This window comes from Melanerpes formicivorus, unplaced genomic scaffold (assembly GCF_026170545.1).
Source record: "Melanerpes formicivorus ecotype bairdi unplaced genomic scaffold, bMelFor1.0.p_v2 SCAF_173, whole genome shotgun sequence".
In the NCBI taxonomy this organism is placed as follows: Eukaryota; Metazoa; Chordata; class Aves; order Piciformes; family Picidae; genus Melanerpes; species Melanerpes formicivorus.
In genome coordinates, this window is record NW_027142525.1 from 117,505 (window position 1) to 144,203 (window position 26,699).

At 56.8% G+C, this 26,699-nt stretch overlaps 1 protein-coding gene across 1 annotated transcript; it reads right to left on the reverse strand.

Moving 5' to 3' along the window:
* Nucleotides 1-257: 257 nt before the first annotated feature.
* MPO (myeloperoxidase) lies at nucleotides 258-26,528 on the reverse strand. Its single transcript, XM_068169230.1, has 13 exons — nucleotides 26,413-26,528; nucleotides 25,140-25,233; nucleotides 22,485-22,660; nucleotides 19,442-19,565; nucleotides 17,036-17,165; nucleotides 14,771-14,977; nucleotides 12,717-13,032; nucleotides 11,563-11,723; nucleotides 10,657-10,903; nucleotides 8,818-8,988; nucleotides 4,944-5,181; nucleotides 2,168-2,391; nucleotides 258-1,108 (listed from the first exon to the last, which is right to left on the reverse strand). The coding sequence occupies exons 1-13, from the start codon at nucleotides 26,483-26,485 to the stop codon at nucleotides 1,086-1,088; spliced, it is 2,184 nt and encodes a 727-aa protein (XP_068025331.1). The 5' UTR covers nucleotides 26,486-26,528; the 3' UTR covers nucleotides 258-1,085.
* Nucleotides 26,529-26,699: the final 171 nt, after the last annotated feature.

Consider the following 26,699-nt stretch of genomic DNA (forward strand, 5'->3'; position numbering starts at 1 on the left):
AGCCTCTCCTCACAGAGCTGTGCTCCAGACCCCTCCCCAGCTTTGTTGCCCTTCTCTGGACACCTTCCAGCAGCTCAACATCTTTCCTAACCTGAGGAGCCCAGAACTGGACACAGGACTCAAGGTGTGGCCTGAGCAGTGCTGAGCACAGGGCAGGATGAGCTCCCTGCCCCTGCTGGCCACACTCTTCCTGATGCAGGCAGATGTGGCTCACGCAGCTGTTACCAAGTGCAAGGAACATTCTGACCTCAGCTCAGAATTGCAGTTTATTGGTGGATAACAGCAAGCACAGCAGGCTAGAGAGGAAGGAGAAAAGGGCTTTGATCCCTCTCAAGAGGAGATACTGAGGGGACAAAGTTGGAATGCAACAAGGTTTACTTTCTTGTAGCTGCAGACAGTTCTTGGCTCAGCCAGGACACATCTCCTCAGCCCAGGGGGGAGGCACTCTGGCTCAAGCCAGGCTGCAGGAAGAAGCTGCTGTGGATTTTTGTCACACTAGGTGATGCTTCCAGCTGAAGTAGAGAGGGGGGAAACGGTGACAAAACAACTTCCTGCCACATGGGCAATGTCTTCACCCCATGTGCAAGCCCAGCCTGAAAGAGGGCACTGGAAAGCAGCCAGTCTGGGAGGTGTGAGAGCTCTGGCTGCCCCACTCCAAGCTGATTTTCCCTGGAAGTTGAATCACAGGCTTCTCATGAACAAAACAACAACTCTGGAGAGCCAGAGCAAGCAGCCATGCCGCTGCCCCAGCCTCCAGGCCCTTTGAAAGGAGGCCCCAAGCCATGTTTGACCCAGCAAAGCTTGCTGGAGCACAGAGTGTGTGACAAGCCAGCAGCTGGTGGGACTGGGAGCCAGCCTCTGGCTAACTCCTGCTGCTCTGTGATGTTGCACAGGGCAGGGACATCACTTCCATGATGTCCTTTCCTGGCTGGACTCTCTCTCACTGAAAAGGTTTCATGCCAACTAAACTGAGCAAATGGCACACATATTTCAGGCAGGAAAAGCATGAAACACAGGGAGAAGATTGATGCATCTCAGCAGCTTGCCAAGCAGGGTCTTCTGGGGGGGATCCTCAGTGGTCAGCATCAAAGGTCAGCAGAGGATTTTTCTACAGGGCATGAAAAAGAGCAATGTGTTAACAGAGAGAATCATGGAACAAACCAGGTGAGAAAAGACCTCAGAGATCATCAAGTCCAACCTCTCACCCAAAACCTCCTGGCAACTAAACCATGGCTTCAAGTGCCACATCCAATCCCCTCTTGAACACCTCCAGGGATGGGGACTCCACCACCTCCCACATTCCAGTGGCAAATTACTCTTTCTAGGAAGAACTTTCTCCTCCCCTCCAGCCTAAACCTCCCCTGGCACAGCTTGAGACTGTGTCCTCTTGTTCTGGTGCTGCTTGTCTGGGAGAAGAGACCAACCCCCAGCAGGCTACTACCTCCCTTCAGGGAGTTGGAGAGAGCAAGAAGGTCTCCCCTGAGCCTCCTCTTCTCCAGGCTAAGCAACCCCAGCTCCCTCAGCCTCTCCTCACAGGGCTGTGCTCCAGACCCCTCCCCAGCTTTCTTGCCCTTCTCTGGACACCTTCAAGTCTCTCAATGTCCTTCTTAAACTGAGGAGCCCAGAACTGGACACAGGACTCAAGGTGTGGCCTAAGCAGTGCTGAGCACAGGGCAGAATGCCTTCCCTGCTCCTGCTGGCCACACTCTTCCTGATGCAGGCCAGGATGCCCTTGGCCTTCTTGGCCACCTAGGCACACTGCTGGCTCATGTTCAGCTGCTGTCAACCACTCCCCCCAGGTCCCTCTCTGCCTGGCTGCTCTCAGCCACTCTGCCCCCAGCCTGTAGCTCTGCCTGGGGTTGTTGTGGCCAATGTGCAGAACCTGGCACTTGGATGTGTTCAATCTCCTGCCCTTGGCCTCTGCCCATCTGCCCAGCCTGACAAGGTCCCTCTGCAGAGCTCTCCAACCCTCTAACAGATCAACTCCTGCCCCCAGCTTGCTGTCATCTGCAAACTTACTGCTGATGGACTCAATCCCCTCCTCCAGATCATCAATGAAGATATTGAACAGGCTGGGGCCCAGCACTGCTCCCTGGGGCACACCACTGGTGCCTGGCTGCCAGCTGGCTGTGGCACCATTCACCACCACTCTCTGGGAGGCTCATACCTTGCTCTGCACCTTCCTCAGTCATCTCTGACTTCCAGGCTCCAAGGTCCAGCTTTGGGATCTTGCTGCAGCTCACAAAGTCCTGAGGGTATGTGTTAGCCCTTAGGATGTTTCTGGGCACTTCAGAGATGTTGGTGTTGTCACATATTACTCTTGACAGGGAGATCTGGGACAGTGCAGAGCGCTGCCTCCTCGTGAAGACCCCTTTGTGGCTCCACCAAAACCTGCAGGGGAGAGAAGATGACACAAAAAAGGGGGGGTTGCCTTTGGGCTTCTTCATATTCAAGAATCCTGCAACATCTCTTCCCCAAAAGGGTTGTCAAGGCCTGGCCCAGGCTGCCCAGGGCAGTGGTGGAGTCTGCATCCCTGCAGGGGTCTCAAAGCCAAGGAGATGTGGTGCTGAGGGACGTGGGTCAGTGGTGCCCTGGCAGTGCTGGGCTGATGGGTGAACCTGATGACCTTAAAGGCATTTTCTATCCTAAATGCCTCTCTGATTCACAGGATCACAGGATCACCAAGGCTGGAAGGGGCCTCAAGGATCATCGAGTCCACAGACCTCATGACTAGACCATGGCTCCAAGTGCCACATCCAATCCCCTCCTGAACACCTCCAGGCACAGGACTCCACCACCTCCCTGGGCAGCACATTCTAATGGCTAACAACTCTCTCTGTGAAGAACCTTCTCCTCACTTCCAGCCTAAACCTCCCCTGGCACAGCTTGAGACTGTGTCCTCTTGTTCTGGTGCTGCTTGCCTGGGAGAAGAGACCAACCCCCACCTGGCTACAGCCTCCCTGCAGGGAGTTGGAGAGAGCAAGAAGGTCTCCCCTGAGCCTCCTCTTCTCCAGGCTAAGCAACCCCAGCTCCCTCAGCCTCTCCTCACAGGGCTGTGCTCCAGACCCCTCCCCAGCCTCCTTGCCCTTCTCTGGACACCTTCCAGTGTCTCAATGTCCTTCTTAAACTGAGGAGCCCAGAACTGGACACAGGACTCAAGGTGTGGCCTAAGCAGTGCTGAGCACAGGGCACAATGACTTCCCTGCTCCTGCTGGCCACACTCTTCCTGATGCAGGCCAGGATGCCATTGGCCTTCTTGGCCCTCTGGGCACACTGCTGGCTCATGTTCAGCTGCTGTCAATCAGCACCCCCAGGTCCCTTTCTGCCTGGCTGCTCTCAGCCACTCTGCCCCCAGCCTGTAGCACTGCCTGGGGTTGTTGTGGTCAAAGTGCAGCCCCTGGCACTTGGACTTGTTGAATGCCATCCTGTTGGCCTCTGCCCATCTGCCCAGCCTGGCAAGGTCCCTCTGCAGAGCCTTTCTACCCTCTAACTGACTAACATCTGCTCCTAACTTGGTGTCATCTTCCTCATGAACACCAGTGACACATTTCTTTTGCCAAGAACCAACTTGAATCGCTGTTAGTTGGGACAATGTCTCTTGCTTTTCTGCCATAAAGGAAAGATGCAACTGAAGGAAAGCCTTGCCCTGTGCTCCCCTCCAGTCAGGCAAAGGCAAATAGGCCAATCCCAGGCTCCCAGGATGTTAGAGGTTGGAAGGGACCTCCAGAGATCCCCCAGTCCAACCCCTCTGACAAAAGCAGGATCACCCAGGGAATGCATCCAGGTGGGTTTTGAAAGCCCCCAGAGAAGGAGACTCCACAACCTCTCTGGGCAGCCTGCTCCAGGGCTCTGGCAGCCTCACTGCACAGAAGTTTCTCCTCATGTTGAGATGAAACCTTCTCTGTTCAAGTCTGCATCCATTGGCCCTTGTTTAATTACTGTGCACCACCAAAAAGAGCTTGGCCCCCTCCACTTGGCCCCCACCCCTCAGATATTGATAGACATTGATCAGATCCCCTCTCAGCCTTCTCTTGTCCAGACTAAACAGCCCCAGGGCTGGGAGATAGAGAATCAGAGAATTGTCAGGGTTGGAAAGGAGCTCAAGGCTCAGCCAGTCCCAACCCCCTGCCATGGGCAGGGACACCTCACACTGCAGCAGGCTGCTCACAGCCACATCCAGCCTGGCTGCAAACACCTCCAGGCAGGAGGCTTCCACCACCTCCCTGGGCAACCTGTGCCAGGCTCTCACCACCCTCATGGGGAACAACTTCTTCCTCACAGCCAAGCTCAATCTCCCCAGTTATAGTTTTGCTCCATTCCCCCCAGTCCTATCCCTCCCTGACAGCCTCTAAAGTCCCTCCCCAGCTTTCTTGCAGCCCCCTGCAGATCCTGGAATGCCACAATGAGGTCTCCTCAGAGCCTTCTCTTCTCCAGACTGGAAAATCCCCAGCTCCCTCAGTCTGTCCTCACAGCAGAGCAGCTCCAGCCCTCTGCTCCTCCTCCTGGCCCTTCTCTGGACACCTTCCAGCACCTCCAGATCCTTCCTGGCACAGAGGCTCCAGAACTGGCTGCAGAGCTCCAGGTGGAGTCTCAGCAGAGTGGAGCAGAGGGGCAGAATCCCCTCCCTCAACCATGGAGGAGGGAAACCCAGTTTGCAGCAGCAGTGCCTGGCAGTGAGCAGCCAGGGAGTGAAACCACTTGGGCTGGGAAGGGATCTTGGGCTGGGAAGGGATCTTGGGCTGGGAAGGGATCTTGGGCCTAGGATCTCAATCATCATATCCAAGGAATATAACCAGAAGAAGAAACAAACCTTTGGAGGAGTAATGCCCAAAAAGAAAGGCAGCAAGCAGCTGGAAGAGTTTCCAAAGCTGCCCAGGGAAGCCCCCCCTGAGCTGCAGGCTCCCTCTGCCCCTGGGGCTCTGAACCCCCAGCACTGCTCTCACCTGTCCCCATCACGGATGTGCCTGAACTGGGTGCCAATGAGACAGGCCATGAGAGGTCCAACTCTGCCCCCACTCACAAAGGGCTCTGCAAGTGCCCCAATCCAAATGTCAATGTTCTTTGGGGTCCCATACAGCTGCAGGAACTTCTTTGCCAGCTCATAATTCCCCAACACTTGAGTAAGAGTCCTCAGGTCAGAAGGCTGTGAGAGGCCACAGAATCTTCTCCAGGAGTTGTAACCTGCAGGGAGTTGGGGAGCAGGGCAGATGGATCAGCAATGTGTTTGCTCCTCCTGGAAAGATCTTTCCCCCTCCCCCCCTCACTTTCCCAAAGCCAGGGCACAGGTGGGCTCCAAATAGCTTTACAATATGTCCCTAATCTTTTCCCCCCTGTTGCTGTCAGTGCCACCAGCTTCACAGACTCACAGATGAGAGAGGTTGGAAGGCACCTGTGGGGATCCTCTGCCCTCACTCCCCTGCCAGGGCAGGTTCACCTACAGCAGGTTGCACAGGATGGCAGCCAGGTGGGGTCTGGATGACTCCAGAGGTGGAGGCTCCCTGGAGGGGATGATCTGGGGGGAGCCAAGGGCAGTGTCAATGGAATACTGTGGCCAGCTCTGGGCCCCTCAGTTCAAGAAAGACAGTGAGCTGCATGAGAGAGGCCAGCACAGAGCCAGGAGAATGGGGAAAGAGGGGAAAAATCTTTCTTGTGAGGAGAGCCTGAGGGAGCTGAGGGCTCTGTAGCCTGGAGAAGAGGAGCTTGAGAGGGGTCAGAGTGGCTGAGAGCAGCCAGGCAGAAAGGGACCTGGGGGTAGTGGTTGACAGCAGCTGAACATGAGCCAGCAGTGTGCCCAGGTGGCCAAGGAGGCCAAGGGCATCCTGGCCTGCATCAGGAAGAATGTGGCCAGCAGGAGCAGGGAAGTCCTTGTGCCCTGTGCTCAGCACTGCTTAGGCCACACCTTGAGTCCTGTGTCCAGTTCTGGGCTCCTCAGATTAAGAAGGACATTGAGAGACTTGAATGTGTCCAGAGAAGGGCAAGAAAGCTGGGGAGGGGTCTGGAGCACAGCCCTGTGAGGAGAGGCTGAGGGAGCTGGGGTTGCTTAGCCTGGAGAAGAGGAGGCTCAGGGGAGACCTTCTTGCTCTCTCCAACTCCCTGAAAGGAGGTTCTAGCCAGGTGGGGGTTGGTCTCTTCTCCCATGCAAGCAGCAGCAGAACAAGAGGACACAGTCTCAAGCTGTGCCAGGGGAGGTTTAGGCTGGAGGTGAGGAGAAAGTTCTTGCCAGAGAGGGAGATTGGCCATTGGGATGTGCTGCCCAGGGAGGTGGTGGAGTCCCCATCCCTGGAGGTGTTTAGGAAGAGCCTGGATGTGGCACTTGGTGCCATGGTTTAGTTGATCAGATGCTGTTGGATGATAGGTTGGACTTGGTGATCTCAAAGGTCTCTTCCAACCTGGTTACTTCTGTATGCTGTATTTAAGCACTGGAAGGCCACCAGAAGGTCTCCCTGGATCTAGATGATCCAGCTCAAGCCATGCTATGAATCCAGCAGGGTTTCCAGCAGGGTTTCCACAGTAAGCTGCACTGCATCTCCAGGACTCCACCAGCTCCCACAGCAGCCCCAGGCACTTCCCTCAGCCTGCCACCCCTGTTGGCCAACAGCACACCCACCAGCCAGCTATGGAGTCCCACCAACAACCTCTTTCTCAAGCCCATCTTGCAATGCCATTACACTGGTTTTTCCCCCTGCAGAGCCCTGAGAGAGTGGCTCTGACATGCTGCTTCTTGCTAGGGCACAGCCTGTGCAGAGAAACTGCCATGAGAGCAGCCTCAGATATTGCACACTGCTCCTCCCATCGTGTGGGATGGGCTGGACCACTGCAGCTGCTTGGAGAGAAGCCACAGGGGACTGCCTGGCCCTAATTCCACCCCTGCAAACTGGTTGCTCAACTGCTTTCCCAAGTTTGTCCTTTGAACAACAAGAGAAATGAGGCAATTGCTGAGCCCTTGGCTCTGCTCCATGCAGTGCCCCATGGCTGCCTCTACCCTGTCTCCTCCAGCTCCAGCCAGGCTTTGATTTCATTGCTCAACCTCCTCTCCATTTACCTGTGGTTGGACAGAAACAATGAGAAGGTCTGGGAAAGAATCCTTTCACCAAGCATGGGCTGGAGATGTTTTTCAGCCTGGGGGCAGGTTGCAAGTTTGGGGGCTGTTCAGGCTGGAGAAGAGCCCAGAGACACCTTAGCTCTTAGGGCTGGAGCAGCCTTCCCCATGGGGACAGGCTGGGAACGTTGGGGCTGTTCAGCCTGGAAAGGAGAAGGCTCCAGGGAGACCTTAGAGCAGCCTTCCAGTGCCTGAAGAAGGCTGCAAGAAAGCTGGGGAGGGACTTGTGACAAGGGCTGGGAGTGACAGGACAAGGGGCAATGGCTTTGAGCTGGAAGAGAGGAGCCTGAGACTGGAGACTGGGAAGAAATTCTTTAGAGTGAGGCTGGAAGAGGCTTCCCAGGGAGGCTGTGGCTGCCATCTGCTTGGAGATGTTCAAGGCCAGGTAGGATGAGGCCATGAAGAGCCTGGGCTAGTGGAAGGTGTCCCTGCCATTGTTGGGGGTTTGGAATGGGATGAGCCTTTAGAATAGAATAAACCAGGTTGGAAGAGACCTTCAAGATCATGGAGTCCAACCTATCATCCAACACCACCCAACCAACTAACCCATGGCACCAAGCACCCTGTCAAGACTCCTCCTGAACACCTCCAGGGATGGGGACTCCACCACCTCCCCAGGCAGCCCATTCCAATGGGCAATCACTCTCTCTGTGTAAAACTTCCTCCTGACCTCCAGCATGAACCTCCCCTGGCGCAGCCTGAGACTGTGTCCTCTTGTTCTGGTGCTGCATGGGAGAAGAGACCAACATCTGCCTGTCTACAACCTCCCTTCAGGGAGCTGTAGAGAGCAATAAGGTCTCCCCTGAGCCTCCTCTTCTCCAGGCTAAGCAACCCCAGCTCCCTCAGCCTCTCCTCACAGGGCTGTGCTCCAGACCCCTCACCAACTTTGTTGCCTTTCTCTGGACACCTTCCAGCAAGTCAACCTCCTTCCTAAACTGAGGGGCCCAGAACTGGACACAGGACTCAAGGTGTGGCCTAACCAGTGCAGTGTACAGGGGCAAAATGACTTCCCTGCTCCTGCTGGCCACACTCTTCCTGATGCAGGCCAGGATGCCCTTGGCCTTCTTGGCTGCCTGGGCACACTGCTGGCTCATGTTCAGCCTACCATCAACCAGCACCCCCAGGTCCCTCTCTGCCTGGCTGCTCTCAGCCACTCTGCCCCCAGCCTGTAGCACTGCCTGGGGTTGTTGTGGCCAATGTGCAGCACCTGGCACTTGGATGTGTTCAATCTCCTGCCCTTGGACTCTGCCCATCTGTCCAGCCTGTGGAGGTCCCTCTGCAGAGCTCTCCAACCCTCCAGCAGATCAACTCCTGCCCCCAGCTTGCTGTCATCTGCAAATTTACTGCTGATGGACTCAATGCCCTCATCCACATCATCAATGAAGATATTGAACAGGCTGGGGCCCAGCACTGATCCCTGGGGCACACCACTGGTGCCTGGCTGCCAGCTGGCTGTGGCACCATTCACCACCACTCTCTGGGCTCAGCCTCCAGCCAGTTCCTCACCCAGCTCAGAGTGCTGCTGTCCCAGCCAGGGGCTGACAGCTTGGCCAGGAGTTTGCTGTGGGGGATGGTGTCAAAGGCCTTGCTGAAGTCCAGGTAGACCACACCCACCCCACCCCCCCCATTGCATGACTTGATGACTCAGTGTTCAGTCAGGAGAGTGCCTGACCTCCACCTGCTCTTCTTTGGCAGCCCTGGCCCCGGGGCCAGCTCACCTGGGAGGCCGTGGTCTCGGCCCCGCTGCATGTTGAGTGAGGGCAGATCTGAGCCAATCTTCTCCACCTGCTCAAACAGGTGGTTCCGGAGGTCATCCACCACCATCTGCTTCTGGGTCATCAGCTTGGCCTGGTTAGCCATCAGGCTCCTCAGGAAGGGGTCAATACCACCTGCAAGGGGTACAGAGGGACTGGTGAGCAGTGCTGGGGTGGTGAGCGTGTCCCCAGGGGCCTCAGCAGGGCTAAGAGAGCTCAGATTGAATTGCCAGCTTCTACTGCAAGAGAATCAGCTTCCCTGCTCTGCAGGAGTACAGCTGGGAAGCAGCTCCATGGGCAAGGAACTGGGAGTCCTGGGGGACAACAGGCAATGTGCCCCCATGGCCAAGAAGGGCAATGGCATCCTGGGGTGCATCAAGATCATGGAATCATAGAGTCAAGAAGGCTGGAAAAGACCTCAGAGAGCATCAAGTCCAACCTGTCACCCAACACCTCCTGACAACTAAACCATGGCTCCAAGTGCCACATCCAATCCCCTCTTGAGCACTTCCAGGGATGGGGACTCCACCACCTCCCTGGGCTACATTCCAGTGGCCAATCTCTCTTGCTGGGAAGAATTTCTTCCTAACATCCAGCCTGAACCTCCCCTGGCACAGCTTGAGACTGTGTCCTCTTGCTGGTTGCCTACCTGGGAGAAGGGCCCAACCCCCACCTGGCTCCAACCTCCCTTCAGGGAGTTGGAGAGAGCAAGAAGGTCTCCCCTGAGCCTCCTCTTCTCCAGGCTAAGATGGGGTGCTTGGTGCCATGGTTTAGTTGATTAGATAGTGTTGGATGATAGGTTGGGCTCAATGATCTCAAAGGTCTCTTCCAAGCTGGTTAATTCTATTCTATTCTATTCTATTCTATTCTATTCTATTCTATTCTATTCTATTCTATTCTATTCTATTCTATTCTATTCTATTCTATTCTATTCTATTCTATTCCATTCTAAGCAACCCCAGCTCCCTCAGCCTCTCCTCACAGGGCTGTGCTCCAGACCCCTCCCCAGCTTTCTTGCCCTTCTCTGGACACCTTCAAGTCTCTCAGTGTCCTTCTTAAACTGAGGGGCCCAGAACTGGACACAGGACTCAAGGTGTGGCCTAAGCAGTGCTGAGCACAGGGCACAATGACCTACCTGCTCCTGCTGGCCACACTGCTCCTGATGCAGGCCAGGATGCCCTTGGCCTTCTTGGCCACCTGGGCACACTGCTGGCTCATGTTCAGCTGCTGTCAACCAGCACCCCCAGGTCCCTCTCTGTTGGCAGCTCTCAGCCACTCTGCCCCCAGCCTGTAGCTCTGCCTGGGGTTGTTGTGGCCAAAGTGCAGCCCCTGGCACTTGGACTTGTTGAATGCCATCCTGTTGGCCTCTGCCCATCTGTCCAGCCTGGCAAGAGCCTCTGCAGAGCTCTCCAGCCCTCTAACAGCTCAACTCCTGCCCCCAGCTTGCTGTCATCTGCAAACTTACTGCTGATGGACTCAATGCCCTCCTCCAGATCATCAATAAAGATATTGAACAGGCTGGGGCCCAGCACTGATCCCTGTGCTTCATATAGCATGGGCTTGGTGATCCTGAGGGCCTTTTCCAACCAACCTGAATATTTCTGTGCTGGCAAGATGGGGTCACCTCTGACTGCAGAGGGCAGCTGGGTTGGGCAAACCCCTGGCTGTGAGCAGAGGTCAGTCAATGCACTCACAGCAAACTGCTTCGAAGCTGGGCTGGCGCAGGAGCTCACCCAGAGAGGGGGCAGAAAAGGCTGAGGGAAAGAAACTCCCGCTGGAGAGGTGCAAGCAAGGCTCTGTTACCTCCTTGAATGATCCTCCAGGGGGCAAAGAAGGAGGTGCTGAGCTTGATTTTGGGGCCCATGGACTGGAAGGCCTCGTTCAGGCGGTCGATGGTCGGGGGGACGGAGGCGTGAGCGAAGCGGAAGGCCAGGGTGAAGACGTTGGAGATCCGCGGGTCCACAGCCTCCTCATAGCCCCGGTAGGGAGGGATGAACTTCTGGAACGTGCTCCCCAGCAGCAGGGGCAGGTAGTCCCTGTAGGTGATGATCTGGGGGGTGCCAAGGGCAGTGTCCATCAAATACTGTGGCCAGCTCTGGGCCCCTCAGTTCAAGAAGGATGGTGAGCTCATTGCTGGTGCTAAAGCTGTGCAGGGGGAGTGCCCAGAGGCTGGAGCCAGGCTCTGCTGGGGGATGCCCAATGCCAGCACCAGGGGCAGTGGTGGAAGCTGAGGCAGAGGAAGTGCCATGGGAACAGGAGGAAGAATGATTTCCCTGGGAGGGTGACAGAGCCCTGGAGCAGGCTGCCCAGGGGGGTTGTGGAGTCTCCCTCTCTGGAGATATTCCAACCCCACCTGGATGTGTTCCTGTGTGAGCTGCTCTGGGTGACCCTAAGCTGATCTTCCAAGGTCCCTTCCAGCCCCTAACATTCCGTGACTCTGTGTGTCTCACCACCCTCATGGGGAACAACTTCTTCCTCACATCCAATCTCAATCTCCCCTCTTCTAGTTTTGCTCCATCCCCCCCAGTCCTATCCCTCCCTGACACCCTCTAAAGTCCCTCCCCAGCTTTCTTGCAGCCCTCTTCAGACACTGGCAGGCCACAATTAGGTCTCCTTGGAGCCTTCTCCTCTCCAGACTGAACAACCCCAACTCCCTCAGTCTGCCTCCAGACAGAGGATAGCCGGGAGACAGGACATGGTGGCTGGTACCTGGATGATAGCACCCACGATCTTCCTTGCCTCCTGGTAGAGCTTCTCTCCGTCCCAGTGGGGATTCAGACTCTTCAGCTCCGTGGCCAGGCGGTTGTGCTCGCGCAGGAAGAGCGTGTGCATGCAGGTCAGCTCCAGCATCTCAGTGGCTCGAGGGTCACCTGCAAGTGGCACAGCTCAGTGGGCTTGCATGAGCCTGGCTGCTCCCCACTGAATAGAGGTGAATGCCACCCTGGGAAGCGTGCACAGGGACGGCTTTAGAGGTCTCCCTGTCTGCGTTGTGAGGAACATGGGTGACAAACGCACACAGGAGAGAGAGGGAGAGGGAGAGGGAGAGGGAGAGGGAGAGGGAGAGGGAGAGGGAGAGGGAGAGGGAGAGGGAGAGGGAGAGGGAGAGGGAGAGGGAGAGGGAGAGGGAGAGGGAGAGGGAGAGGGAGAGGGAGAGATAGGTATAAAGATAGGGATAGAGAGAGATAGAGATAGAGATAGAGATAGAGATAGAGATAGAGATAGAGATAGAGATAGAGACAGAGATGATGGAGATGGAGATGGAGATGGAGAGAGAGAGGGAGATGGAGAGGGAGATAAGGAGATGGAGAGGGAGATAAGGAGATGGAGAGGGAGATAAGGAGAGGGAGAGGGAGAGGGAGAGGGAGAGGGAGAGGGAGAGGGAGAGGGAGAGGGAGAGGGAGAGGGAGAGGGAGAGGGAGAGGGAGAGATAGGTATAAAGATAGGGATAGAGAGAGATAGAGATAGAGATAGAGATAGAGATAGAGATAGAGATAGAGATAGAGATAGAGATAGAGATGATAGAGAGAGATAGAGATGGAGATGGAGATGGAGATGGAGAGAGAGAGGGAGATAAGGAGATGGAGAGGGAGATGGAGAGGGAGATGGAGAGGGAGATGGAGAGGGAGATGGAGAGGGAGATGGAGAGGGAGATGGAGAGGGAGATGGAGAGGGAAGAGCAAAGAAGAGCTGGAGGGGGGAAGAGCAAAGAAGAGCTGGGGGTGGCTAAGTCCTTTCTCCCACCTAGCACAGCCCTGCTCAGCCTGCCATGATGTTGCTTCTTTTTCTGGTCAAGGAAGCAAACCAAGCAGCTGCAGAGCTGAAGCCGAGCCCGAGGCCGGGGCCAGGGGGCAGCAGCCACCTACCCGCGATGAAGCAGGGGATTTTGGCGTCCTTGCTGGTTATAAGGCAGGGATCCTTCTGCATGCTGCCGAAGGGCAGGTAGGACCTGCCCTCGTCGCTGTAGTGCTGGTTGACAGCCAGCAGGCCCAGCGGGCTGCTGTGGTTCCTCAGCTTGGCGGCCAAAGGCTCCTCGCTGCCGTAGACCTGGCTGCCGTCGAGGAAGGCGGTGGGGGCGTTGAGCTGGTCCCGGATGGCTCTGCCCCCGGTGCAGGCGGGAGCGGAGCGGACGAAGGGCAGGCACTGCTTTGTGTTCTGAAAGTAGGGGTCATCCTCTGGGATCTGCAGGAAGGTCACAGGCACTGAGCTTGGGGAAGACCTCTAAGATCAGTCAGGCCAACCATCAACCCAGCGCCACCATGGCCGCTAAACCATCAGCCCGAGGGCCATGCCTGGATCAAACGCCTGCTTAAATGCAACCTGGGACTAAAGCACTTCTTCATGCAGTCAGAGAATTGCTTTAGTCAGAGAAGACCTCTAAGATCATAGAATCATAGAATCAATAAGGTTGGAAAAGACCTCAGAGATCAGCAAGTCCAAGCTGTCACCCAACACCTCCTGACAACTAAACCATGGCTCCAAGCACCCTTCTTAAACCCCTCCAGGGGTGGGGACTCTACCACCTCCCTGGGCAGCACATCCCAATAGCCAATCTCTCTCTCTGGGAAGAACTTTCTCCTCACCTCCAGGCTAAATCTCCCCTGGCACAGCTTGAGACTGTGTCCTCTTGTTCTGGTGCTGCTTGCCTGGGAGAAGAGACCAACCCCCACCTGGCTACAACCTCCCTTCAGGGAGTTGGAGAGAGCAAGAAGGTCTCCCCTGAGCCTCCTCTTCTCCAGGCTAAGCAACCCCAGCTCCCTCAGCCTCTCCTCACAGGGCTGTGCTCCAGACCCCTCCCCAGCTTTCTTGCCCTTCTCTGGACACCTTCAAGTCTCTCAATGTCCTTCTTAAACTGAGGAGCCCAGAACTGGACACAGGACTCAAGGTGTGGCCTGGAGCTGGCCAAGGAGGTCATCCTGATTTCTGTGAGGTGGTGGTGCTGGGTCCCAGGGACTGTCTCCTGGCACAGCCACAACCTGGCTTTCCTCCATTTCTCACCATTTACCTTCTCCCTCAGGGTTAGGACTTGGTTTGGAGGCAACAGGGGGTGGTGCTTGGATGATAGCAAGTGTGGCAGAGCCAGAGGCTGCTGGGTGTCAGTACTCCAGCAGGTCTGCATCCATTTGATGGTTAAATGCTGAGCAGTAGATGGGGCAAAGTGATGAGCACCTCCCAGCCGTGGCTAAGGTTCTTCATCCTGGAGAAAAGGAGGCTGAGAGGAGACCTTCTGGCTCCCTACAACTACCTGAAAAGAGGCTTGGAGCCAGGTGGGGGTTGGTCTCTTCTCCCAAGTAATAAGTGATAGGACAAGAGGAAGTGGCCTCAAGTTGCACCAGGGGAGGTTTAGGTTGGAGATTAGGAACAATTTCTGGCCTGCAAGAGTGGTCAGGCACTGGAACAGGCTGCCCAGGGAGGTGGTGGAGTCCCCATCTCTGGAGGTGTTTAAGGAGAGCCTGGATGAGGCACTTGGTGCCATGGTTGAGTTGTCAGGAGGTGTTGGGTGAGAGGTTGGACTGGATGAGCTCAAAGGTATTTTCCAACCTGGTCTGGTCTGGTCTGGTCTGGTCTGGTCTATTCTATTCTATTCTATTCTATTCTATTCTATTCTATTCTATTCTATTCTATTCTATTCTATTCTATTCTATTCTATTCTATTCTATTCCATTCCATTCCATTCCATTCCATTCCATTCCATTCCATTCCATTCCATGATTCTATGAAGGGACCCTCAAAGGTTATCTTGTCCAACCCCCACAGCCCCCCCCCCCCCCACTACAGCAAGAAAGGGCATCTCCAACTAGATCAGGCTGCCCAGGGCCACAGCCTCTGAGGCCAGGGACCAGGAGAGCCCCCAGCATGCCCAGGCTGGAAGGTGGATAACCTCTCCCACTTATCCCCGCGAGGAAAGCTCTGGCTGTACCATGATGGGAAAACAAGGGAGCTCCTTGGCACAGCTGGTGCCACAGTCCACCTCCCCACCAAAGGGGACTCTGGCTGGGGTGTCTGGGCTGAGATCCAGGTCGTGGTCAACAAACTGTCCCCACTGCATGAACATGAGAGACCTCTTCTGGTCCAGCTTCAGCTGCTCGGGGGGGAAGCGGACGATCTCGTTGGACACGTTCCGGACCTGCAGGCAGGAAGGCACAGCCATCAGCCCCACACCTGGCTTGAGTGGCTGCTGCTGGCTGTGCTTTGCAGGTGGAGCTTTTGCTAGTTTCTAGCTGAAAATACCCAATCTGAATCTCCCCATTTCTAGTGCCACCACCTCCCTGGGCAACCTGTGCCAGGCTCTCACCACCCTCATGGGGAACAACTTCTTCCTCACAGCCAATCTCAATCTCCCCACTTCTAGTTTTGCTCCATGCCCCCCAGGCCTATCCCTCCCTGACACCCTCAAAAGTCCCTCCCCAGCTTTCTTGGAGCCCCCTGCAGATCCTGGAAGGCCACCAGAAGGTCTCCTCAGAGCCTTCTCTTCTCCAGACTGAACAGCCCCAGGGCTGGGAGATATAGAAACACAGAATTGTCAGGGCTGGAAGGGACCTCAGGGCTCAGCCAGTTCCAACCCCCTGCCATGGGCAGGGACACCTCACACCACAGCAGGTTGCTCACAGCCACCTCCAGCCTGGCTGCAAACACCTCCAGGCAGGAGGCTTCCACCACCTCCCTGGGCAACCTGTGCCAGGCTCTCACCACCCTCCTGGGCAACAACTTCTTCCTCACATCCAATCTCAATCTCCCCATTTCTAGTTTTGCTCCATCCCCCCCAGTCCTATCCCTCCCTGACACCCTCAAAAGTCCCTCCCCAGCTTTCTTGCAGCCCCCTGCAGATCCTGGAAGGCCACAATTAGGTCTTCTCATAGCCTTCTCTTCTCCAGCCTGCACAACCCCAACTCCCTCAGTCTGTCCTCACAGCAGAGCAGCTCCAGCCCTCTGCTCCTCCTCCTGGCCCTTCTCTGGACACCTTCCAGCACCTCCAGATCCTTCCTGGCACAGAGGCTCCAGAACTGGACACAGAGCTCCAGGTAGGAGTAAACTCCTCCTAGCTGGATACTCTCCTTCCCTTCTCATCCCTTCCCCATCCATCACCATTTCCCCACCTGTTCTTCCATCATAAATTACTACAGAAAAAGTGGACAAAACCTCTGCTCAAGACCTGACACTGTGCTGTAGTTGCACCAAGCCCAAGTGACCAGAAACCCTCTCTGGGCATCCCTGCTTCCATGTGGGTGCCAGGAGGGCCATATGCACCTCCACAGATCACTACCCATGCACAGACTTGGTCCTGTTACCTTCTGGCACCCAGGCTCACAGGATGGCAGGGCTTGGAAGGGACCCAAAGACATCCTCAAGTCCAACCCCCTGCCAGAGCAGGAACAGAGAATCCAGCACAGGTCACACAGGAACACATCCAGACAGGGCTGCAAAGGCTCCAGAGAAGGAGACTCCACAACCTCTCTGGGCAGCCTGCTCCAGGGCTCTGGGAGCCTCACAGGGAAGAAGTTCCTCCTCATGCTGAGGTGGAACCTCCTGGGCTGGAGTTTATATTCATTGCTTGGTGTCCTATCCCAGGGTGCAGCTGAGCAGAGTCTGTCCCTGTCCCCTCCCTCCTGACCCCCAGCCCTCAGATATTGATAGACATTGATTCAATCCCCTCTCAGCCTTCTCCTCTCCAGACTGAACAGCCCCAGGGCTCTCAGCCTCTCCTCCCCAGGCAGTGCTGCAGTCCCTTCAGCATCCTTGCAGCCCTCCCTTGGCCTCTCTCCAGCAGATCCCTGTCCCTCCTGAGCTGGGGAGCCCAGAGCTGGATGCAATATTCCAGCTGTGGTCTCACCAGGGCAGAGCAGAGGGGGAGGAGAACCTCTTTGGCTCTCTGGCCACACTCCTCTGCATGCAGCCCAGGACCCCATTGGCCTTCTTGGCCACATTGCTTTTGAGGAGGCAAACAGCTTCCACAAACCACAGCAGAGGAGGTGAGGACATGTCTTTGGAATTTGGCTTCCTCCTCCTGTCCACCACCACACCACAGAGTCACAGAATCAGTAAGGTTGGAAAAGACCTCAAGGATCATCAAGTCCAACCTGTCACCCAAGCTGGGGGCTGTGCCCTCCGAATCCTGCCTGGGATCCAGGACTGGCAGTCCCCAAGCCTTGATCCCACGTTTTCAGCTGGCTGTTGCCAACATTACCAGTGGAAAGGGGTGTCCAGAGACCAGCTTTCCTTCTGTCCACCCGTGGGGGACTGACACACCATCCTCATATTCTGCTGGCAGCCATCTGGCCAGGGCTCTGTTGGAGGCTCCCAGCGATGGGTTTCTCCTGTTGGAGCGAATGGAAGAGCAGCAAAGTCTCAGTGCCCTCAAAATCATTTGTTAGTGTCCCCCAAATCATTGCCAGTGCCCCCCAAATCATTGCCAGTGCCCCCCAAATCATTGCCAGGGTCCCTCAAACCATTGCCAGTGCCCCCCAAATCATTGCCAGGCCCCCCAAAACCATTGCCAGGGCCCCCCCCCAAACATGGCAGAGCTCATGGGTGGGAGGAGAGAGAGAAACCTGGCAGTGGGAGCCACACAGTGATGCACTCTGGTTGGGAGGCTGCTGCAGCCCTGTGGATTTGGTGCTCTTAGTAATCACAGCAATGGTGATGCACACCAAGCCTCATCTCCTCCCAGGCAGGAGCTCAGGCTGCTGGTGACTCCTTGTGTCACACACTCACAGAGTGTGAGGGGCTGGAAGGAACCTCCAAAGCTCAGCCAGCCCAACCCCCCTGCCAGAGCAGGGTCACCCAGAGCAGCTCACACAGGAACACATCCAGGTGGGGTTGGAATATCTCCAGAGAGGGAGACTCCACAACCCCCCTGGGCAGCCTGCTCCAGGGCTCTGTCACCCTCCCAGGGAAATCATTCTTCCTCCTGTTTCCATGGCACTTCCTCTGCCTCAGCTTCCACCACTGCCCCTGGTGCTGGCATTGGGCATCCCCCAGCAGAGCCTGGCTCCAGCCTCTGGGCACTCTCCCTGCACAGCTTTAGCAACAGCAATGAGGTCACCTCTGAGGCTCCTCCTCTCCAAGCTCCAGAGCCCTCAGCTCCCTCAGGCTCTCCTCATGAGGAGAGTGCCCAGTGCAGAGCTATCACACTTTGGTCAGAGATGGAGTCACAGTATCACAGCATCACCAAGGTTGGAAGAGACCTCGAGGATCATCAAGTCCAACCTGTCACCACAGACCCCATGACTAGACCATGGCACCAAGTGCCACATCCAATCTCCTCTTGAACACCTCCAGGGATGGGGACTCCACCACCTCCCTGGGCAGCACATCCCAATGACGAATGACTCGCTCGGTGAAGAACTTTCTCCTCACCTTCAGTCTAAACCTCCCCTGGCACAGCTTGAGACTGTGTCCTCTTGTTCTGATGCTGCTTGCCTGGGAGAAGAGACCAACCCCTTTCCTGCTACAGCCACCTTTCAGGTAGTTGTAGAGGGCAATGAGGTCACCCCTGAGCCTCCTCTTCTCCAGGCTAAGCAACCCCAGCTCCCTCAGCCTCTCCTCACAGGGCTGTGCTCCAGACCCCTCCCCAGCCTCATTGCCCTTCTCTGGACACCTTCAAGTCTCTCAATGTCCTTCCTAAACTGAGGGGCCCAGAACTGGACACAGGACTCAAGGTGTGGCCTAACCAAAGCAGAGTACAGGGGCACAATGACTTCCCTGCTCCTGCTGGCCACACTCTTCCTGGTGCAGGCCAGGATGCCCTTGGCCCTCTTGGCCACCTGTGCACACTGCTGGCTCATATTCAGGCAGCTGTCAATCAGCACCCCCAGGTCCCTCTCTGTTTGGCAGCTCTCAGCCACTCTGACCCCAGCCTGTAGCTCTGCCTGGGATTGCCGTGGCCAAAGTGCAGCCCCTGGCACTTGGCCTTGTTGAATGCCATCCCATTGGATGTCCATGTGCCACACCAACAGCCCTCAAAGCAAGACTGCAATTAAAAGCTCCACACATGCAGGAAACAGCAACATGAGATGTAAAGCCCTGAAGCAGGTGTCCTGCAGGGATCATCCTGGGGCATGTGGGTCCAGTTCAACAGGTGGAGGAATCACAGAATGGTTTGAGTTGGGAAGAACCATCCAGTCCAACCCCCTCTGCAGCCAGCAGGGACATCCCCAGCTAGCTCAGGTTGCCCAGGGCCTCATCCAGCCTCACCTTGAATATCTCCAGGGAAGGAGCCTCAACCACCTCCCTGGGCAACCTGTCCCAGTGTTCCACCACCCTCCTAGTGAAGAACTTCCTCCTAGCATCCAATCTCAATCTGCTCTTCTCTAGTCTGAAGCCATTGCCCCTGGTCCTGTCCCTGCAGGCCTTTGCAAGCAGTCTCTCCCCATCCTTCCTGTAGCCCCCTCCAGGTCCTGGCAGGCTGCTCTTAGGTCTCCCTGGAGCCTTCTCTTCTCCATCCTGAACACCCCCAGCTCCCTCTGCCTGTCTCTGTAGCAGAGCTGCCCCAACCCCCTGAGCATTTTCCTGGCCCTCCTCTGGACCAGCCTCTGAACCTTCCATCCACACCCCCCCCACACCTTCCCTCCTGCTGCCAGGGTCCCCTCACCTGTTGTTGCACTCCCCAGTGATGGTTCTGTACTTGTAAGAGGAGTCACAGCTCATTTTCTTATCCTGCTGGTCACATCCACTTGCCTTGAAGATCAGCCCCAGCTGAGCTGGTGTCAGTAGGTCTGCCAGAGAAGAGCCATGCAGAAACACACTGGTGAGATGATGCCTGGAGTATGGGGTCCAGTTGTGGGCTCCCCAGCTCAAGAGGGAGAGGGAACTACTAGAGGGAGTCCAATGGAGGCTATAAGGATGCTGAGGGGACTGGAGCATCAGATGGGGAAAGGCTGAGAGCCCTGGAGCTGGTTAGTCTGGAAAAGAGGAGGCTGAGAGGAGAATCTTAGTGATGCTTTACATGTCTCAAGGGTGGGTGTCAAGAAGAAGGAGCCAGGCCCTTTGCAGTGCTCTCCTGTGACACAACAAGGGGCAGTGAACACAAACTGGAACCCAGAAGGTTCCATCTTGATGTGAGGAGAAACTTCTCTGGTGTGAGGGTGCTGGAACCCTGAGGCAGGCTGTCCAGGGAGGTTGTGGAGTCTCCTTGTCTGGAGAGCTTCCAAAGCCACCTGGCCATGGTGGTTCTGGGCAAGCTGCTGTGGGTGCCCTGCTTGAGCAGGGGGGGTTGGACTGGATGAGCTCCAGGGGTCCCTTCCATACCACACCATGCTGGGATTCTGTTCAGCCTGTGCAGCAGCAGACTGCTTTCCTGGCAAAGCAACCCTCTGCCCTTCCCTTTTAATCTCCACCATGACCTCCTAACGCCTGCAGTCATCCCACTGATGCCTTACAAGTTTCTCTCCTCCCCCACCCCGTGAAGCAGCCACCAGTGTGTCCCACTGCTGTTCAGAGCTGCCTGGAGAAGAAATCCTCAGGAGAAACCCTTGGGCTTCACACTTCCAGCAAGCAGATCCCCCCCAGGCATGAGAGAGAAGTGGCCCAGCTCAAGCAGCAAAGCCTCCTTGGCTCCTGCTGCTGGCACTCCACATCCTGAGTCCCTTGGCGGTGTCCTGCTCACTGCTGTCACCAGCAGTCTGGCTCCCAGCACGGTTTAAGGAGCCACTGCTGCCTCCTGGGCAGCTGGGTGGTCTGTCAGGTCTCTGGGGAAGTGCTCTCCTGGCTGGAGAAGCTGGGGCTGAGCACAGAGTGCCCTGCCTCCCTCTTCCCCCCCACTCCACGCTGGGGCACCCTGGGATGTGCCCTGGCCTGCTGGGGCTCAGCCTGAGCTCCTCTGGAGGTGGCAGGAGCCCTCCCTGCACCCTTCCTCATACTGCCTCTGATCTGCCTCGGCAAAGTGGTGCAGCTGGGAGGCCAGGACTGCCACCTCATGGAGGACAGCGCTCCTTCAAGACACACACTGCGACGTCCTCTCCCACTGCTCTGCTCTCTCAGCAAAGCCATCTGGCAGTGGCTGCTGCCGGCTGGAGCCTGGCAGAAGAGTCTCTGACCTTGGGGTGAGCACTCTGTGTGTCCTCTGTGTTTGCTCCTTCCCTACTCGAGCTAAAAGCATCACCTGGAAGAGTCTGACAAGCTTTGACCTGTTGGTAGGTGAACCACCATACTGCAGGGAGAGCCAGGGGAGTGCACAAAGCATTGATGAACCTTCACTTTGTCCAGCCTGGAGAAGAGAAGGCTCCAGGGAGACCTTCTGGTGGCCTTTCAGAGCTGATCAGGAAGCTGGGGACAGACTTCTGAGCAGGCTCTGGTGTGACTGCACAAGGGGAGGTGGTTTGAACTCAACGAGGGAGATTCAGACTGAAGAGAAGGGAGAAATGTTTGACACTGAGGGTGGGGAGATCCTGTCCCAGGCTGCCCAGAGAGGTGGGAGCTGCCCCATGCCTGGAACCATGGCAGGTCAAGTTGTCTGGGCTTCTGAGTTGGGGCTGTCCCTGCTGGCTGCAGCAGGGCTGAACTAGATGAGCTTCCAAAGGTCCCTTCCAGCCCAAAGCATTCCACAGCTCTGTAACTCTAAAGCATTCTCTGAGATGCAAAGGGAGCAGAGAAAACCAACCCAGCTGTGCCCCACTGCAGGTGTGTGGGGAGGGGTTGAGTCATGGCCCATCACAAATCCTTCCCCATCCCCTAGAAAGGATAGGATAGGATAGGATAGGATAGGATAGGATAGGATAGGATAGGATAGGATAGGATAGGATAGGATAGGATGGGATGGGATGGGATGGGATGGGATAGAATAAACCAGGTTGGAAGAGACCTCAGAGATCATCAAGTCCAACCTCTCACCCAACACCATCTGATCAACTAACCCATGGCACCAAGTGCCTCATCCAGGCTCTTCCTAAACACCTCCAGGGATGGGGACTCCACCACCTCCCTGGGCAGCACATCCCAGTGGCCAATCTCTCTTGCTGGGAAGAACTTTCTCCTCACCTCCAGCCTAAACCTCCCCTGGCACAGCTTGAGACTGTGTCCTCTTGTTCTGCTGCTGCTTGCCTGGGAGAAGAGACCAACCCCCACCTGGCTACAACCTCCCTGCAGGGAGTTGGAGAGAGCAAGAAGGTCTCCCCTGAGCCTCCTCTTCTCCAGGCTAAGCAACCCCAGCTCCCTCAGCCTCTCCTCACAGGGCTGTGCTCCAGACCCCTCCCCAGCTTTCTTGCCCTTCTCTGGACACCTTCCAGCAGCTCAACATCTTTCCTAACCTGAGGAGCCCAGAACTGGACACAGGACTCAAGGTGTGGCCTAAGCAGTGCTGAGCACAGGGCACAAGGACTTCCCTGCTCCTGCTGGCCACACTCTTCCTGATGCAGGCCAGGATGCCCTTGGCCTTCTTGGCCCCCTGGGCACACTGCTGGCTCATGTTCAGCTGCTGTCAACCACTCCCCCCAGGTCCCTCTCTGCCTGGCTGCTCTCAGCCACTCTGCCCCCAGCCTGTGGCACTGCCTGGGGTTGTTGTGGCCAATGTGCAGCACCTGGCACTTGGATTTGTTCAGTCTCCTGCCCTTGGCCTCTGCCCCTCCTCCCAGGTCCCACAAAGCCCCAGTGGCCAAGCCCCACATCTGCCTCCCTCCCAGCAAAGTGAGATCCCTTACCTGTGACATTGAAGTCCCCCTTCACAGCCCACCTCAGCTTCTCCTTGAGGAGGCTCAGGGTGGTCTCCATGTAGTCTGCAGCCCGAACAGCAGCTCTGGTCCCTGCCACTGGCTGTTTGAAGTACCCCAGCAGCTCTGCTGGGTTCAGGATGTTGTTCTGCAGGAGCTGCTTCATCCTGCCAGGGAGAATAGACCAAAATCTGTAGGACTGAAATGGGGCAAAGCCAAGAGACCTGCAGGTTACCTCGGGCACCCCCAGCTCTCCTGCTAGGCTACCAGTCTGAATGGGCAGAGTCATCTGCCTCCCATCTGTCCCAGGTGAGACCACAGCTGGAGCTCTGGGGCCAGTTCTGCAGCCTCTCTTACAGGAAGGATCTGGAGGTGCTGGAAGGTGTCCAGAGAAGGGCTACAAGGATGAGCAGAGGGCTGGAGCTGCTCTGTTGTGAGGACAGACTGAGGGAGTTGGGGTTGTGCAGGCTGGAGAAGAGAAGGTTCTGAGGAGACCTCATTGTGGCCTTCCAGGATCTGCAGGGGGCTCCAAGAAAGCTGGGGAGGGACTTCTGAGGGTGTCAGGGAGGGATAGGACTGGGGGGGATGGAGCAAAACTAGAAGTGGGGAGATTGAGATTGGCTGTGAGGAAGAAGTTGTTCCCCAGGAGGGTGGTGAGAGCCTGGCACAGGTTGCCCAGGGAGGTGGTGGAAGCCTCCTGCCTGGAGGTGTTTGCAGCCAGGCTGGAGGTGGCTGTGAGCAACCTGCTGTGGTGTGAGGTGTCCCTGGCCATGGCAGGGGGTTGGAACTGGCTGAGCCTTGAGCTCCCTTCCAGCCCTAACAATTCTATCATTCTATGATTCCCTGGACAGCTGCTGGAAGAGCCCAGGGCTGCTCCTGCCACCCTCAGCAGAGAGGCAGAGTGAGCTGCAGCAAGAGAAGCTCTTCAATTCATGGAGTCATAGAATCAATAAGGTTGGAAGAGACCTCAGAGCTCATCAAGCCCAAGCTGTCACCCAACACCTCCTGACAACTGAACCATGGCTCCAAGTGCCACATCCAAGCCCTTTTTGAACACCTCCAGGGATGGGGACTCCAAATTGCCCCAGCTCCACCTGCCAGAAGACAAACCTTAGGTCTTCACAGCCTTGAGGCAAGCAAACCTCACTCAGCTGTTGCCCAGCTCATCAGTGGCTGCAGCTGCCAGCCCCCATCCAGAGGCTGCCCCTGGCAGAGCTGCTGGATCCCTAAGCCAGAGAGGGGCTTCAGAGGCTGGCTGCTGGGGAGGATATGCAGAGGAGGGTTGGACTTGATGGTCTTAAAGGTTTCTTCCACAGAACTGATGAAGTTGGAAGAGACCTCTGAGATCATCAAGTGCCACCACTCACCTAGAGCTCACAATGTCACCACTGCTGCTAAGCTGCTGCATCTGAACCCCATCCCTCAGCACCACACCCATGGATCTTTCAAACCCCCACCCCAGGGATGGGGACTCCACCACCTCCCTGGGCAGCCTGGGCCACCCTCCAGCAGCCAGGGACAGAGCAGAGTGCCAGCATGCTGGGGTTGGAAGGCACCTCTGGAGATCACCCAGTCCAACTCCCCCCTTGTCAGAGCAGGGTGGCCCAGGGCAGATTGCTCAGGATGGCATCCAGGAGGGTTTTGAACACCTCTGGAGATGGAGACTCCACAGCATCCCTGGGCAGCCTGCTGCAGGGCTCCAGCACCCTCAAAACCCTCCTCAGGTACAGATGGAACTTCCTATGTTCCAGGTCGTGCCTGCTGCACCTTGTCATGGTGCTGGGCACCAAGAGATAGGCTCCATCCTCCTGACACCCACCCTGTGAGTGCTGATCAGCATTGAGCAGATCCCCCCTCAGTCTGCTCTCCTCTAGGCTAAAAGCCCCAAGCCCCTCAGCCTTTCTTCATGGGAGATGTCCCAGTCCCCTCATCACTCCACAGCCCCTCCTGTGCCTCCTCAAACAGCTAATAGCAGCACAGCAGTGCTGGAAGAAACTGCTGCTGCTGGCTCTCTGGAGATGCAGATGCTCCACAGCCTCCCTGGGCAGCCTGCTGCAGGGCTCCAGCACCCTCAAAACCCTCCTCAGGCACAGATGAGAAGCTGAGAGCCCTTTCTGGGGTGAAATTGTTCCTAATGCCCAACCTGAACCTGCCCTGGCACAACCTGAGGCTGTCTCCTCTTGCCCTGTCACTTCTGTCGCCCCAACCAAGCCAGTTCTGATTCTGTGATTCTCTGAAGCCATAAACTCCCCAACCATGGAGACAGCATCTGGGTTCTCCTGTCAGGTCCCACAGAGTGTCCTCGCTGCAGCCTCCAGCACCTTGCTCCCTCCATGGGATGGAGCCGCTAGACATCAGCAGGAGCCTGTGCTGGCTCCAAGCCTTCCCTGGAGTATCCCTGAGGGACGGAACAGAGCCAAGCAAAACCGAGCCGGGAGGAGCAGCCTGCGCGGGTGGAGGCTGGGGTTAGCAGCTCCTGGGGAGCTGGCAGGCTGGAGAGAGCGCAAAGCCAGGGTGAAGGCAGGCAGGAGGCTGGGTGGGTGCCCACCGTGCGCCCGGAGGAGCTCGCAGCCCTGCCAGCTGGGCGGGAGCCGGGGGGCAGAGCCCGGGCAGGAGGAGCGGCGTGCGCCGGCAGCAGGCTCTCACCGCTCCCGAGTGCGCTTGTAGGCTGCATCCACCACCTGCTTGGCCTCCTTCACGCTGCTCAGCAGGGACCTCTCCGACAGCCCCTCTGCCAGATCTGGGGGGGAGAGAAAGCAAAGGGCAGAGGTGAGAGCGCCGGCTGCCCCCCGGCAGCAGCCCTGCCCCGCTGCAGCAGCCCTGCCCCGCTGCAGGCTGCTCCTGCTGCTCCCGCAGCCAGGGACAGAGCTGAGTGCCAGCCTGCTGGGGGTGGAAGGCACCTCTGGAGATCACCCAGTCCAACTCCCACCCTGTCAGAGCAGGGTGGATCAGGGGCAGGCATCCAGGAGGGTTTTGAACACCTCTGGAGAAGGAGACTCCACATCCTCCCTGGGCAGCCTGCTGCAGGGCTCCCGCAGCCAGGGACAGAGCAGAGTGCCAGCGTGCTGGGGGTGGAAGGCACCTCTGGAGATCACCCAGTCCAACCCTCCCTGCCAGAGCATGGTGGCCAAGGGCAGGTTGCTCAGGATGGCATCCAGGAGGGTTTTGAACACCTCTGGAGATGGAGACTCCACAGCCTCCCTGGGCAGCCTGGGCCAGCCTCCAGCACCCTCAGAACCCTCCTCAGGCACAGATGGAACTTCCTATGCTCCAGTTTGTGCCTGCTGCACCTTGTCATGGTGCTGGGCACCAAGAGGTTGGCTCCATCCTCCTGACACCCACCCTGTGAGTGCTGATCAGCATTGAGCAGATCCCCCCTCAGTCTGCTCTCCTCTAGGCTAAAAGCCCCAAGCCCCTCAGCCTTTCTTCATGGGAGATGTCCCAGTCCCCTCATCACTCCACAGCCCCTGCTGTGCCTCCTCAAACAGCTAAGAGCAGCACAACAGTGCTGGAAGAAACTGCTGCTGCTGGCTCTCTGGAGACACAGATGCTCCTCAGGGGAGACTGGGAGTGACTCTTGGGCATGAAAAGGATCTCTGCACCTGTGGAGGCTCCAAACAGCCCCCAGGAGAGATGCAGGCATCATCCCTCCTGCCCTTGCACAGGGGATGGAGCAGTTCTCAGAGCTGCCCTCTCCTTCACCGTGGCTTTAAGAACTCTCATGGGGCATGAAGAGAGAAAGCTGTGGAACAGCCACCACTGCTGCCCCCAAAGACCCAGACTGGCTGTGCTCCTTCTGATACCTCTCCACCAGGGCCTTGCTGCTTACAGCAGAGGCATTCAGGCCCTTCTAGGCTTAGCTTTACCTTCCCTGCTCAGAAAAGCCCCAGATGTGCAAAGCCTGAGGAGAGGACAATACCACAGGAAGAAGGTAGGGATGCCTGGACCAGGCTGAGGATCATCAGCAACCCCAGGAAGACTTCTGCCTTCATCCCTGCAAAGAAATGCAAGCTGTGGAGCAAACCAAGGCTCTGGATCCCACCATGCCCCTGTGGAGGAAGATGAGGAGGTGGCCCCCTCCACATGCCATGCTCCACAAGAGCAAGGCTGCTGCCTAGGAGGTCCTTGCAGTGGCACATGGCAGAGGAGCTGCCTCCTGTCCTGAGGACCTCAGGCACTGGTGGGAACACAGCTTTGGAACTATGA

Coding starts and splice junctions, on each gene's coding strand:
- MPO (XM_068169230.1), bottom strand. CDS start 26,485: ATGAAGGCAGAAGTCTTCCTGGGGTTGCTGATGATCCTCAGCCTGGTC. Junction 8,989..10,656: donor CTGGAGGATCATTCAAGGAG/GTAACAGAGCCT, acceptor TACCCCTTGCAG/GTGGTATTGACCCCTTCCTG. Junction 2,392..4,943: donor CACATCCGTGATGGGGACAG/GTGAGAGCAGTG, acceptor TCTCCCCTGCAG/GTTTTGGTGGAGCCACAAAG.